The sequence below is a fragment of the Rhinolophus hipposideros genome (assembly GCF_964194185.1).
Source record: "Rhinolophus hipposideros genome assembly, contig: SUPER_9_unloc_4, whole genome shotgun sequence".
NCBI classification, from domain to species: Eukaryota; Metazoa; Chordata; class Mammalia; order Chiroptera; family Rhinolophidae; genus Rhinolophus; species Rhinolophus hipposideros.
Genome location: NW_027669494.1, coordinates 101254 through 117454, shown reverse-complemented (window position 1 = coordinate 117454; position 16201 = coordinate 101254). Strand labels below are relative to the sequence as shown.

At 39.1% G+C, this 16201-nt stretch overlaps 1 protein-coding gene across 4 annotated transcripts in view; it reads left to right on the top strand.

Annotated features, from left to right (window-relative positions):
• Positions 1–16201, top strand: part of LOC308502959 (ankyrin repeat domain-containing protein 26-like) — an 82774-nt gene that overhangs the window by 23848 nt on the left and 42725 nt on the right. For all 4 annotated transcript variants that reach the window (XM_081080770.1, XM_081080769.1, XM_081080768.1 and 1 more), the window contains 2 exons: positions 5339–5541; positions 13108–13336. In XM_081080770.1, coding sequence (XP_080936896.1) covers positions 5339–5541; positions 13108–13336 — 432 coding nt within the window. The remainder of the gene's footprint in view (positions 1–5338; positions 5542–13107; positions 13337–16201) is intronic.

The following is a 16201-nucleotide window of genomic DNA, read 5'->3' as shown; positions in this document are numbered from 1 at the left end:
ATTCTCAGAAACACATTGAGATGCATAGTTGTACCTTTAGCTTCATATATAATTAATGGAATAAATATTTCATCCCATCCAAAGAAAACATTTCAAAAGTACAGCTGTTAAAATTCAGGAAGTAATTAATCAATCAGAAACAAATAATAGATTCGTGATGTGAATTGTAAAATGTCAAAGCCTTTTTATGTGATACGGAGAAGCATTTCAGTATAAGATTCAGAAGACATGGTCTTCCCTTTTCATACAAACAAGCTTGAAGTATGGTAAAGGAGAGATTGTATTTAAATAGTGCCAGAGGACACTATGATTGTTTTACTACTGAGATTAAAAATTATTCCATAATGCTCTCTATTTTCTCACCGAGGAAAAGGAAGTGAAGATTGAGTACTAGATTGATGAATAAATATTGAAAGCTGCCTATCTCTTTTAGAATTTTAGGGAATGGAAATCAGGAAAAAGGTTTGATTTTGGTTATTAACTGGCTATTTCTAGTTTTACAACTATCATACTAGAAATCATATGTCTCCTTGCCAGTCTTCCTTATCCTGTACGTTGAGGGAAGCTTCTAAAGATGCCTACCTGCCTAGCTGTCATTGAAGGGAACCCTTGAGAAACTTCTTATGCCTTTTTTGTATTCACTGCTTCTTCTCTTTAGCATTGTGTGTCATTAATAAGTCAATCTCCACATTACTTAGATTACACCATAAAGGAGACTAAAGGCATACCTCGGAGATATTGCAGATTTGGTTCCAACCACAGCAATACACTAGTAACCCAATAAAGTGAATCACAAGAATTGTGCATATAAATTTATTTTACACTAGTCTGTAGTCTATCAAGTGTGTGGTAACATTATGTCTAAATAAACAGTGTACATACCTTAATTAAAAAGTACTTCATTGCTAAACTGCCAAACATAATCCAACTTGGTCGGAAAAGTGGTATTCATACACTTGCTAAATGCATGATTGTCCAAAGCTTTCAATTTGTAAAACATAGTTGCAAAACAGAATACAGCAAAGTGCAATAAAAGAAGATAACTGTAATTAATAACTTATAAGTTACGTTTACTATTATCTCTTTTTTTAATCCAGAAGGTGTGGCTATTTTTTCCTTAACTCTCCAATGGAGTGGTTGAAATAAACAACAGTTATTTGACTCACAGATCCATACTTAAGAAGAGTGTGGCCAAGGCCATCTGTCTCCGTTCCCCTCAGCTTCAATTGGGGCAGCTCGATGGCTGGAGGCTGCAATCATTTGAAAGTTTGTACAGCAATGTGTCCGGTAGTTGGTGCCTACTGTTGGTCGGCTCTCTAGCTGGAGGAGACAGCAGGAACAACTACACCTGAACACCCGGCTCGCATTGTGGCCCGAGCCTCCCCACAACACGGGGCTGGATTCCAAGGTTCAGATCCTCAGAGACATAACCAACAGGAGCTGTGTTGCCCTTTGTGAAGGAGTCTTGGAATTCACACGAAATGTCTTTCAACATATTCTGTTCATTAGGAGCAAGTCACTAATGTTGACCCATACTCCAGTGGTTTTATGCAATGAATATTTCAAAATTTACGGACACATTTAAAAACCACCTTGATCTGTCCACTGGCCACAATTCTTTATATTCCCCCCACATGGAAAATACACTCATCCCTACGCAATACTCGCCACAAGTCTCAATTTAATGGCATCAGGCTCAGGTTCGAATCTAAGATTTTACCATCTTAGTCTGGTGCAAATGGGGGTGAAGGGCCTGGGTTTTGGTTTCTAGGATAAAGCTCCTTGAGGACAATTCCTTTCAATATGAAAACATGAGAAAGGAAGAGACAAGTTATCTACCACCCACACACCCAACATTCTGCTCGACTGCTGAAGTTTCCCCTGCAGAAATAGAAAGTGGAAGGCACGTTAGTCCATAGCAATTCTGAAATACAGCCTGATGTGTGCTGTCCGTTCTTTGATTAGGACTTAGTCCTAATCATGCCAATGCTCTCCATGGCCCTTTGCTGTCCCCTGTGAGCTCTTTGTTCTGTCCTTTTCATAAGAAATGACCTGTGCTTGCAGCTCTTCCCTCAGAGTCATTCCTCCACCCAAATGTCTAAGACCCACAAGCCTCCTCTTATTTTTCACTCTCTTGGTTTTTATTAGTCCAAGGTAACAAGGTGGTTTTTTGCTACTTGATTATCCTAAAAACTTGGAGTTGCGTGAGAGTTTATTGGGGTTCGTGCCATTAGAAAAGCCACCGTCATAAATTGTTTTGAGATAAGCTCTTGGGCTTCCTGTAGCTGTTGTAGGACCATGCCTATAAAATTATTTTCCTTTTAAGAGCCTTCCAGGATTTAAGGCCCCACCTTAACTCTTTCGAAGTCTTGAGGAAGGCTTTACAGTCTTGTCCTCATCCGTAGATCATGTCTTCCTGGGAGCACAGCGAATTTGATCTTCACTCAGAAGCCATTTCTTCATTTTAGCATGATTTGACAACAGGGCATGTGGGAGAGGCTGTAATTGGGAAACACATTTGAACACAATAAGTCCTGGTTCCTTTACAGTTCACAGTCTTTTGTTAGCTCATGTATCTCATGGATGTTACTTGGTTACTTCACAGCAAAAGTCCCCTTTTATCCGGATTTCAGACTCATTTTCTTCACTAGCTGAGAAGTCTTTGTGGCCAGCCTCTTTAGGGGCCCGCAAGCCCCCAATAACCGTCTCTTGGAGGCTCTTGTGGGTGTCGTTCTCATTCTTCTCCACATCCTTTCGGGTTCCACCTACCTCCTGGTGGAAAGGCACTCCTACAGGTTTTAGATTGCTTTTCTTTGTGGCCTCACACCATTTTGAATATCAGTATCAATGCCAGTTGTTCATTGCTGCTCAAGAAACCAACTCAAAAGCTAGTGGCTCAAAACAGCATCTGTTTTGTTCACCAGTAATGCAGTTGAGTGAAGCTCAGTGAGACTAGCTCATTTCTGTTCCACTTGGCATCAGCTGCGTTGCCATGAAGCTGCGAATGAGAATCATCTAAAGGCTGTTACACACACGTGTAGCAGTTGAAGCGGGGTTTTGGCCGGGATGCCCACTGGGGCCGTCTCAGCGCGAACATCTGTAGGAGGCCTCACTGTGTGTCCTGGGCTTCTTCATCTGCACAACATGGTGGCTGGGTTCTCAGGGCGAGCTTCCCTGAGATACAGATGGAAGCTGTATCACATTTTCTGCCGCAGGCATAGCATTCTCACAGCAGTTCTGCCCTATTCCATGCACTAGAATCCAGTTACTTCCTAAGGCCAGCACATATTAAAAGGGAGGGAATTTCATGGAGAAATGTCAAGAATTTGTAGCCATGTTTTAAAAACACTACATCCATCCACTCACCTCATCTTACCAAATAAGCATTGTATCTAAGGAAAGTAGTTCTACGCAACTCAGTATCACTGAAATTCCAGCAGATTTGTTGTTGTTATTATTGCTGTTTAGGATGTTCTTGTATACTGTGGAAAGAGGATTACAAGATAGCATTATCGAATTAAGACACTTTTTTGTTGTTGAAAAAAATGTAGCGATCATCTCACTAAACATTCACAGTGTGAGATGTGATTTCTCCTTAACCTTGGGAATCATTTCTTCTTGAAAGCAATTCAAATTACCATGAAACATTTGTAGCTGACGGAGGCCTAACTAACTCAAGATGAGTTACTCGTAACTCCCTACAACTTCGTAAGAAATTACGGAGAGTTAAAATGGGGAACAGGTGAGAGACTATCAACTCAAAGGTGACTTACAGTCATTTTATAGAAGAAAAACGTGAACCAATCATTCAGGAAATCGTAGAAAATCAAGTACAGATGTTGTGTGGCAAAGTCGATGACAATAAAGGATACATTTTTGAGTCTCCTGGTGCTTTTCTCTTTGTTCTTCATTCTGAGTAATGCAAGTTTCCACATAATAAGGATCTACTACAGTACGGATGACATTTTATGGCAACTGAGTTTATTTCACAAGTTGATACTGGTTTGGGGTTAGACTATTCTCAGTCAACTTCCTTCGTAACCAAATCATACTATCTTACTCATTCAGAATGAGGCTCTCAAAGCAAAACTGGAAACTGCATCTTCAGAATGTCTCCATCTGTGGGGTGGCCAGTTGGCTCCATGGTTAGAGCATCGTGCTGGTTACAATCCTCGGTAACGAAGGTCGCTGGTTCGATTCCCACATGGACCAGTTAGCTACACCCTCCACAACTAGGTTGAAAACAATGGCTGGAGCTTGGAGCTGAGCCCCCAGTGGGCGGCCGGCCAGTTGGTTCAGTGGTTAGAGCGCAGTGCTCATAACACCAAGGTTGCCGGTTCGATTCCCGCATGGGTCAGTGAGCTGTACCCTCCATAACTAGTAGATTGAAGAGAACAATTTGACTTGGAGCTGAGCTGCGCATCCCACAACTAGATTGGAAACTGTTACTTGACAGGGAGTTGATGGGTCCTGGAAAAAACACTGTTCCCCAATTATAAAAAAAAAATTTGTTTTAAAAAGTGTTTTTAAAAAAAGATATCTATACCTTGTTGAAGAAAATCAATCTTAAACAGGAGTTATTATCTATGAAAGGAGTACAAAAGTCATGTGAAAAAGTAGAGAATAAAAAGAGTGGAGATAAAAATTATTAAACCTCAAAATTCATATAGTCACGAATGTGGTAGAAAAGAGTGAAGCAGAACACAGTAAATTCTGGGATATTGAAGACTGAGCAAGACAGGATGTAGTAGAAAAAGTTTTTAAATCTATTTTTACAGGTTAATTCATTGATTTTTAACACACCTTAATTCATTTTGCTGCAAATTACGTTTTCGATATGCATAGTGTATGTGATTCTTCTACTCCCCTTAATGGCAGTTGTTTTTATTTTTTATTTTTTTAGATTTTCTGGAACTAAGGTGCTATTTGCTTCTCCTTTTAAATATTTCAGTTCCCATCATTATTATCACTCAATTGATCTTTGAGATTTGTTCTTTCTGGATAATCATTTGATTTTTAAGACCAATTGATATAAAACGAGACTATTAGGAAATAAAGAAAATAAAATGCACCATATTCTTAGATTATTAAGTCATATTGTTCAATTTTTAAAATTTAAAATTGATTCTCTTATTGGAATTGTTAGATGAGATGATTCAAAATATTTTCATGATTCAGATTTATTTTATTCCGTATTGATGATAAATATTTTAAACTTCAGCTTTTTTCACATTTAAATTGCCGTCCAAATCATTGACTTAAAACTAAAGAATACTAACAGACTGTAATTATTCAGTTTATAATTATTTTTAAAATGTATCCTTTCCGTTGGCTTTAGGAACCAGCAGCATCTCAAAAAAACGTACACCCGTTAAATGACCATGTTGGCGCTTACATAAGTGACATGGAACTCAGATTTAAACGTCTGGAATCTGAACTCTTCAAAGTGAAAACTTCTTGTAAAATAGAATTGGAAGAATGTAAACACCTCTACCTAGAGGAATTAAAACTTAGATCATCATTGGAAAACAAACTAAACAAGTAAGTCCAAAGTCAGAGAAAATCAATCGAGCTCATTAATTTGCCTCTAAAGTATAATTTTTATCCAGGCAGATTCCTGAGATTGATAGGAAATGAAAGCTTACTAAATAGTATAATTTTGGAAAATGATGTTAGTGAATAAATTACTTTTAAAATGTTAGTTAGTTCAGGACATTTGCATCTCTCTCCATTTTTGGTTTTACATGATTGTATTTTTCCTTCTCGCGGTTTTCATAGAGTTAATCTGATCTACCAGTCTTTAAGCAAAGTGTTTTTGAAGCTTTATGATTTAGACAACGCTATTTATTATAAAATTTCTTGTCAGAATTCCCCTAAATAGTTTTTAATGAGGTAACTATTTATTATAAGATAACAACTTAAACCAAAAGGGTTAAGTACTCCGCATATTCTGGCACTTGGTACATGTACTGTCTCCATTGTGCTCTGTGTTATTATCTCTAGAGGTCGCTTTCAGACAAGCTCTTCTTTCTAGTCTTTCTGATGTCCACAAAGGCATATATGTGAAATATAGCAGAGGGTTAACAACGTAGGGGTGAGGGTAGTATAACCCAAGAAGTGGCTAAAAAGATAAGGTGGTGAGCCTGAGGGGGTGTGTGGAAGACAGAAAGCGCAGAGCCCACGCCCAGCGCCTTGGTCACAGTGTTATATTATAAGCTACAGGCCTGCTGAGCGGTTTCGGTTCAGTCGGATCACCCACCAGGCTCCCTCCTTCTCCCCCAGAGGCTGCTGTTCTACATGACACCTCAGTCCTCAGGGTAATGAGGGCGTTACCCAAGGGCGGGGACAGCAAAGGCTTGAAAATATCTTGGTGGGATTTTTTTTTTAATTAATTTTATTGGGGTGACAATTGTTAGTAAATTTACATAGATTTCAGGTGTACAATTCTGTATTACATCGTCTATAAATCCCATTGCGTGTTCACCACCCAGAGTCAGTTCTCCTTCCATCACCATATATTTGATCCCCTTTACCCTCATCACCCACCCCCCACCCCCTTACCCTCTGGTAACCACTAAATTATTGTCTGTGTCTATGAGTTTTTGTTTCTCATTTGTTTGTCTTGTTCTTTTTGGTTTATATACCACATATCAGTGAAATCATAGGGTTCTCTGCTTTTTCTGTCTGACTTATTTCACTTAGCATTATTCTCTCGAGATCCATCCATGTTGTCACAAATGCTCCTATATCATCTTTCCTTAACGCCGAATAGTATTCCATTGTGTATATGTACCACAACTTCTTTACCCATTCATCTATCAAAGGACATTTTGGTTGTTTCCATGTCTTGGCCACCGTAAACAAAGCTGCAATGAACATTGGAGTACACGTGCCTCTATAGAGAAATGCTTTTATATTTTTGGGGTAGAAACCCAGGAGAGCGATTGCTGGGTCATATGGTAATTCTATTCGTAATTTCTTGAGGAACCTCCACACTGCCTTCCATAGCGGCTGCACCAGTCTGCATTCCCACCAACAGTGTATGAGAGTTCCTTTTTCTCCACAGCCTCTCCAACACTTGTTACTATTTGTTTTGTTGATGAAAGCCATTCTGACTGGGGTGAGGTGATATCTCATTGTGGTTTTCATTTGCATTTCTCTGATGATTAGCGATGTTGAGCATTTCTTCATATGTCTATTTGCCATTTGTATATCCTCTTTGGAAAAATGTCTCTTCAGGTCCTCTGTCCATTTTTCAATTGGGTTGTTTGTTTTTTTGTTGTTGAGTTTCATGAGTTCCTTGTATATTTTGGATATTAGCCCCTTATCAGAGGAACTGTTTGCGAAAATCTTCTCCCATTCAGTTGGTTGCCTCATTATTTTGTCAATAGTTTATTTTGCTGTGCAGAAGCTTTTCAGTTTCATATAATCCCATTTGTTTATTTTAGTTTTTACTTCCATTGCCTTTGGAGTCAAATTCATAAAATGCTCTTTGAACCCAAGGTCCATAAGTTTAGTACCTATGTTTTCTTCAATGCAGTTTATTGTGTCAGGTCTTATGCTTAAGTCTTTGATCCATTTTGAATTAATTTTGGTACATGGTGACAGATAGCAGTCCAGTTTCATTCTTTTGCACGTAGCTATCCAATTCTGCCAGCACCATTTATTGAAGAGGCTGTCTTTTCTCCATTGTATGTTTTTAGCTTCTTTGTCAAAAATTATCTGTCCATATTTATGTGGTTTTATTTCTGGGTTCTCAATTCTATTCCATTGGTCTATGTGTCTGTTTTTCCGCCAATACCAAGCTGTTTTGATTATTGTAGCCCTGTAGTACAAGGAAAAATCAGGGAGTGTGATACCTCCAGTATTGTTCTTTTTTTTTAATATTGCTATGGCTATTCGGGGTCTTTTGTGGTTCCAAACAAATCTGATGATTTTTTGTTCTATTTCTTTAAAAAATGCCATTGGGATTTTAATGGGGATTGCATTAAATCTGTATATGGCTTTGGGTAATATGGCCATTTAAACTATGTTGATTCTTCCAATCCATGAGCACGGAATGTCTTTCCATTTCTTTGTGTCTTCTTCAATTTCTTTCAAAAATGTCTTATAGTTTTCAGCATATAAATCCTTCACATCCTTGGTTAAGTTTATTCCTAGGTATTTTATTCTTTTTGCTGCAATTGCAAAAGGAATTGTTTTTTTCTATCTCTTTTTCTGAGATTTCATTGTTGGTATATAAGAAAGCAATAGACTTTTGTACGTTGATTTTGTAGCCAGCAACTTTACTGTATTCATTGATTGTTTCTAATAGCTTTTCGGTGGAGTCTTTAGGGTTTTCTATATATAGCATCATGTCATCTGCAAAGAGTGACAATTTAACTTCTTCATTCCCAATTTGGATGCCTTTTATTTCTTTCTCTTGCCTGATAGCTCTGGCGAGGACTTCCAACACTATGTTGAAAAGCAGAGGTGATAGGGGACATCCTTGTCGTGTTCCTGAACGTAGAGCAAAGGGCTTCAGCTTTTCACCATTAATTATGAGATTAGCTGAGGGCTTGTCGTATATGGCCTTTATTTTGTTGAGGTATTTTCCTTCTATACCAATTTTAGTAAGTGTTTTAATCATAAATGGATGTTGTATCTTATCAAATGCTTTTTCTGCATCAATTGATAGAATCATATGATTTTTGTCCTTTATTTTGTTTATGTGATGTATCACATTGATGGATTTGCGAATGTTGAACCATCCTTGTGCCCCGGGGATGAACCCCACTTGGTCGTGATGAATAATCTTTTTAATGCATTGTTGTATTCGATTTCCTAGAATTTTGTTTAGCATTTTAGCATCTGTATTCATCAGAGATATAGGTCTGTAGTTTTCTTTTTTTGTGTTGTCCTTACCAGGTTTTGGTATCAGGGTAATGTTGGCCTCATAAAATGAGTTAGGGAGTACTGACTCTTCTTCAATTTTTTGGAAGAGTTTGAGCAGGATTGGTATTAGATCCTCTTTGAAGGTTTGGTAGAATTCACTGGTGAAGCCATCTGGTCCAGGACTTTTGATTTTGGGAAGGTTTTTGATGACTGATTCAATTTCGTTACTGGTGATCGGCCTGTTAAGATTTTCCAGTTCTTCATGATTCAGCCTTGGAAGGCTATATGTTTCTAAGAACTTGTCCATTTCTTCTAAGTTATTAAATTTGGTGGCATATAGTCCTTCATAGTATTCTTGGATAATCCTTTGTATTTCTGTGGTGTCCGCGATAACTTCCCCTTTTTCACTTCTGATTTTGTTAATTAGTGTCTTCTCTCTTTTTATCTTAGTGAGTCTAGCCAAGGGTTTGTCGATTTTGTTAATCTTTTCAAAGAACCAGCTTTTTGTCACATTAATTTTTTCTATTGTCTTTTTGTTCTCTATTTCATTTAGTTCTGCTCTGATTTTTGTTATTTCCTTTCTTCTGCTGACCTTGGGTTTCGCTTGTTCTTCTTTTTCTAGTTTTTTAAGGTGTAACATGAGGTTATTTATTTGGGATTTTTCTTGTTTCTTGAGATAGGCCTGTAATGATATAAATTTCCCTCTTAAAACTGCTTTCGCGGCATCCCAAAAATTTTGGTAGGATGTATTTTCATTGTCATTTGTTTCTATGTATCTTTTGAGCTCTCCTCTAATTTCTTCTTTGACCCAGTCGTTCTTTAATAGTATGTTGTTTAATCTCCATGTATTTGTGTTTTTTCCTGCTTTCTTTTTGCAGTTGATATCCAATTTCAAAGCTTTGTGATCAGAGAATATGCTTGGTATGATTTCAATCTTCTTAAATTTGCTGAGGCTGATTTTGTGTCCCAATATATGGTCTATCCTTCAGAATGTTCCATGTACCCTAGAAAAGAATGTATAGTCTGATGTTTTAGGATGAAGTGCTCTATATATGTCAATGATGTCCAATTCATCTAATGTGTCATTTAGGGCTGCGATTTCGTTATTTATCTTCTGTTTGGATGATCTATCCATAGCTGTCAATGATGTATTTAAGTCCCCTAGTATAATTGTGTTTTGGTCAATTTCTCCCTTTAGTTCTGTTAGTAGTTGCTTGGTATATTTCGGTGCTCCCTGATTGGGGGCATAAATATTGATGACTGTTATGTCTTCTTGTTGTATAGTCCCCTTTACCATTATGAAATGTCCATCTTTGTCTCTTGTTATCTTTTTCACCCTGAAGTCTGTTTCATCGGAAATCATTATGGCTACACCTGATTTTCTCTGGGTACCATTTGCTTGGCGTGTCAATTTCCACCCTTTCACTTTGAGTCTATGCTTGTCCTTGTAGCTGAGATGTGTCTCTTGTAGGCAGCATATGGTTGGGTTTAGTTTTTTGATCCAATCTGCTACTCTGTGTCTCTTTATTGGTGAGTTCAGTCCATTTACATTTAGGGTGATTATTGATATGTGAGGATTTCCTGTCATTCTGTCTTTAGTTTTCTGGTAAGGCTGTGTCTCCATTGTTTCTTTGCCTTTTTGTTGTTGTCTGTTATTTCTGTGTGGTGGTATTCTATGATGTTTCCCTCTGTTTCTTCTTTTATTACAGTATATATTTCAGATTGGATGTTTTTTGAGTGGTTACCCTTGAGTTTATGTAAAAGAAAGTTTGATATTTAGAGTATTCCAGTTTCTTCAGTACGCTTACTTTCTCTATTCCCATATTCCAGTTCAGGCCTTTACGCTCCCCCTTTTTATGTTTCGGTTGCCACAAGTTGTCCCTGTTGATGGTGGTCTAATAGCCTCCTTTAGTATTTCTTGTAGTGCAGGTTGTGTATTAGAAAATTCCCTCAGCTTCTGGATGTCTGGAAAGGTCTTTATTCCTCCTTCATATCTAAAAGAGATCTTTGCTGGATATATTATTCTTGGCTCATGATTTCTCTCTTTCAATAGTTTGAATATTTGGTTCCATTCCCTCCTAGCTTGTAGAGTTTCTGCTGAAAAATCTGATGATAATCTAATGGGCTTTCCTTTGTAAGTTACCGTCTTCTTTTCCCTGGCTGCCTTGAGGATTCTTTCTTTGTCATTGATTTTAGACAGCTTCAATACAATGTGCCTTGGTGAAGGCCTGTTGGGATTGAGGTAATTGGGTGTTCTATTTGCTTCTTGGATTCGAGGATCCAGTTCTGTCCACAACTTTGGGAAGTTCTCATCGACGATTTGTTTGAATATATTCTCTGTTCCCTTCCCTCTTTCTTCTCCTTCTGGTATGCCCATTATTCTTATATTGCTCTTTCTGATGGAGTCAGAAAGTTCTTGTAGAGTTCTTTCATTTCTTTTAAGTCTCAAGTCTCTTTCTTCTTCCCTCTGTGTAAATTCCAGGTTCCTATCTTCGATGTCACTGATTCTTTCCTCCATCTGGTCAACTCTACTACCTAAGCTGGATATTTTATTGTTAATTTCTTCTATTGAGTTCTTAATCTCCAGAAATTCTATTTGGTTCTTTTTCAAGATTTCAATCTCTTTTGTAAAATGTTCATGGTGTTCTTTGATTGTGTTTCTGAGTTCATTAAACTGCCTTTCTGTGTTTTCTTGCATCTCGTTCAGTTTTTTCAGAATTGCGATCTTGAATTCTCTGTCATTTAAATCACAAAGGTCCGTATCTCTAAGTTCCTTTTCTGGAGACTTTTCATTTTCTTTCTGAGCTATCTTGTTGCCTTGGTTATTCATGGCAATCACTGATTTACTATTTCTCTTCCTAGACATCTACAGGAGTGTCTTCTGCAACAGGTTGATAGGTATGCGAAGAGCTTTTGGAGTTCCAAAGCTCTTTGTGCACCAGATTCAGAGCCCGTTTGTTTCAGCAGTTCTGTTTACTCCCGCAGGGATCCGCCCAGATAGGTGGGGCCAGGGGCGGGGTGAGTTGTGAGAGGTGGCCCAGAGCAATGGCGGCGACCACCACCACAGCCAGTCCTGCTTCCACAGCTCCCTCCCCTTTGCCAGAACTAGTTGAGCTGCGAATCTGTGTCTGCGGTCCACAGTTCTCAGAGCAGCAAATATTCTGTCCTTTGATCCGACACTGCTACTTTATCGCTTCTAGCACCGGGCTGGTGGGGGCGGGGCGAGCTCTGGGAGGGTAAGGAGGGGGCGGCTAGTCTCCGTGCCTAAGGCTTCCGTTCTCCGCTCGGCAGTGAGGGCTTAAACCACCGATTTCAGCCCTCTTCCCTCAGTCTTTGCTCCGAGGTCTGCCGTGATCGTTGGGTTCAGCGGTTTTGTATGCTGCCCCCTCAGCCCTGTGGGCCGTAAGAGGAGCCCTAGCAGTCCGAGTCCTTCCCTCTCCCGCAGTTGCGGAAGATCCGGGCGCAGCGGGCTCCGAGCACTGAGCCAGGTCTGCGTCCTGCGCCCGCGCGGCTCGTCTCCGCACTTCTCCTCTCCCTCCTCCCCCGCTCGCGCGATTCACCCACCTGGAGGTGAATTCAGTAGTCGGCCTCTTCGTCTTGCCTGTCTGCTGTGCAAGGAGTCCTTTGTGGAGTTATTGTTGTCCGATTCGTTGTAAATTCCAGGGGAGCGTTACAGAGGCTCACCTCACGCCGCCATTTTTTTTTATCTCCCCCGGGATTTCTAAAAAATTCTAAACTCGTTTGCTATGTATGTCTCATGGCAATCCTCAAGAATCTTATTGGTTCAGCCATTGCAGAAGGCAGCAAGTATTATCTGTGAAGCCGTGGATGTCACTGATAGCCCTTTTCCTCCCCTCCCTACTTTGAATTTCTTCTTAGTCTGGCATCCCCATAGAAACATATGTGCTTGTTTAGGATAATTTGAAACCTATCCTTGTGCATGGTAGGTCTGCCCTGACGCATTTTCAATGTTAAAATGCTGTTTAATGGGGGCCGGCCGGGTGGTGCAGGTGGTTAGAGCTCTATGCTCCTAACTCCGAAGGCTGCCGGTTCGATTCCCACATGGGCCAGTGGGCTCTCAAAAACCAAAAAAAAAATAAAAATAAAAAAAAATTAAAAAAAAATGCTGTTTAATGGGAAATTTCTTTTACTATTTATTATGGCAACTTGAAAAAAATGCAAGTCATTCAGGAAAAATAAAATACTAAGCCTTTGTTCTTACAATCTTCACAGTGCTAATGACACGCTGGCAGAGATGAGAGCCCAGCTTCTCATGAAGACACCACGGAACACTTTACTCAGCCGCGCTCCTGGGAGGCCTGTCCTGCTGCCACCTTGTATTGGAAGGATAAGTGATGGGTTCCTACCTCGAGGAAATCTCGCTCCAAGAGAACAGTCGGTGATTCCTAGGTCAACCCCACAGACTTCTAATAATAATGACACGTTCACCTACTTCATGAAGGTTAGTTATATTATCTTCTTTCCTTTGGGTTTCAGATGTCCGATATAATTCTTGTTCTTAACTTGGTGAGATTCTCAGTTGTTTCATTGACTAATGCACACAATGTGAAAGGCATAATTATGTGTGTTAATGTAGGAAGGAGACAGAAATTTTACAATCTTTTGTAAGTCCCTGCATCTCCCATGTTTTAAGAGCTACCTGTCATTAACTGTATTCAATAAATGTAATTAACTGACACATTTTAAATTTCTGGAAAAGCTGCTTTTCAATTAGATTTTACAAATGAAATGTTATTGCCTAACAACGAATGGTATGCTTTGAGATGCTTTGGCTTACTTCTGCATTGGTTTTAATTTGGCGATGGTTTATAACAATTTTAGTTTTCCTACAGCCCAGTTTTGCCACCCCTAAGCGTAAGTGAATGATTGACATTCACTAACTATAGGTTGATGTTTCTTATTTCCATGAAACCGAGGTAAATCCTTGTTATGAATTCTGCAAACTTGTAACACTGAAAAGATTAATTTGTTCTTTCTAAGTTAAAAGTTGTTCTCTTTGTACATAATAGTACATCCTTAATTTCTATTTTACTTATAGCATTTTTTATTTTGATGAGTTAAAATGTTTTGCTTAAAAAGTAATAATAAAATAAAATATCTTGCTAAGCAACAGTACATTTTCTAAAGAGGTAAATTGAGCAAATATTTGAATTTTTAAAATGAAGTTCACTTATATCTGTACATCTTTTTTTTTAAATGGAGATTTAAGGAGATTAAAAAGAAATAGAAGTTGTAGCTCTAGAATTTTTTTTAATTAGTTTCAGGTGCACAAGACAAGGTAATACTTAGACGTTCATCATTTATTGCCCTCACACTGTGAACCCCTCCTCCCCCATTTCCCCTTCCACTATCCCTCCGACCTTGCACCGAGCCTTCACATTATATATATAAAATTATAGTTGGCATTCATTATTGTTCAGCTTTGGGCGTACAGTAGTACATTGATCAAGCATCTACATCTTCCCTGAGGTGGTCTCCCAGATGGGACCTGTGTCCATCAGATACCCTACAAAATCTTTACAACATTATTGATTACGTTCCCGAAATTATTTTTCAAAAACCCTGAGGCCATTTTGTGGTTACCGACTGTTTTCTAATCCCCTCACCGTCCCCCTTATCCCCCCCCCATCTAACAACCCTCAGCTTTTTCCTCTTTGTCCCCAGAACTGTTTCTGATTAGTTCATTCACTGATTCTTTTCTTTACATTCCGCATATAAGTGAGATCATATGGTACTTGTCTTTCTCTTTCTGACTTATTTCGCTTAACATAATGTTCTCTAGATCCATCCATGTTGTTGCAAATGGTAAGATTTCTTTTTTCTTTATGGCTGCGTAATACTCCAATATCTGTACATTTTGGCATCACTTGAATAATTGATGACTGAGGTGGCAATGATATGGCATCTTTAATAGCAACTTGTTTTCTTTGTGTAATATTGTTATTAAAATGTCCATTTTTAATCTCATTTCTTAAGTTCTTCATTCAGCTCCAGGATTTCTGTTTGGACCTTTTTTATAGTTTTCATATCTTAGATAAAGTACTCCTTCTGTTCGTTAATTTTACTCCTGAATTCGTTGAACTGCCTTGTGAGTTTTCTTGTATCTCATTGAGATTCTTCATGACTGCTGTTTTGAAATCTCGGTCACAGAGATCACAATCTTCATGACTTTGACTTGGTTTCTGGAGAAGTGTCATCTTCTCTCAGTGTTACCATGTCACCTTGGTTGTTCATGCTGCTGGATAGCTTGTTCTTCTGCAGGCTCATTTGAAGTAGTGAACACTTTCTTATTTACGTACATTTTGATTCGAGCAATTCAGCAGCTAGATAATTAGACGTCTCTGTTTTGTTTTTCAGTAGCTGATGCAATAGCACAGTTTCTGTTGTCTCTCACTGGTGCTACTTGAGCCTGGGGGGTCCAGGTGTGGGGGCTTAGCTGTGAGTGTGGGAGTGCTGGCCTGGGTGACCAGGGTGATGGGTGTTGCCGCTGTATCCAGATCACCAGGGAGTCTGGGCACCAGCACCGTGGGAGGGAACAGGAGAAGGGGGTGGTCAGGGAGAGCCTGTCTTGAGTCCACTGAGCCCACCTGGTTCCCCGTGGCCCTGGTAGCACTGTGCTGTGGGTGGAGGCTGGAGAAGTATTTCTGCTGCTGCTACTGGTCTCTGGTGGTGCCAGCACTGCTCTTCCTTCCTTCCTTCCTTCCTTCCTTCTTTCCTTCCTTCCTTCCTTCCTTCCTTCCTTCCTTCCTTCCTTCCTTCCTTCCTTCTTTCCTTCCTTCCTTCCTTCCTTCCTTTCTTTCGTAACAGCTTCAAGGAGATGTAATGAACATAGCATGCAGTTCACTCATTTAAAGTATGCAGAGCAGTGGCTTTTAGTGTATTCAAAGCTTTATGCAGTCATCATCACAATCAGTTTTACAACATTTTCATCACCCTGGAAACTATCTGTGTACTGTTAGCCTTCACCGTGTGCCCGTCTGCCCTTCCCACTCTTCCTAGCCCTAGGGAACCACTAGTGAACTCTCTGCTCCATATTGTGGTTTTGATGTATTTTCTGATGACTAATGATGCTGAGCTATCTTTTCACTTGCTTATTGTCCATTTGTATAACTTCTTTGAAGAACTGATGATTCAATTCCATTGCCCATTAAAATTGATTCGTCTTTTTCTTGTTGAATTGTAATAATTCTTTATATATCCTAGATACAAATCGATTATCAGATATAGGATTTTCAAATATTTCTCCCTCTCATTAGCTTGCCTTTTCAGTTTTTCAATGGTGTCCTTTAAAGCATAGAGTTTTTTT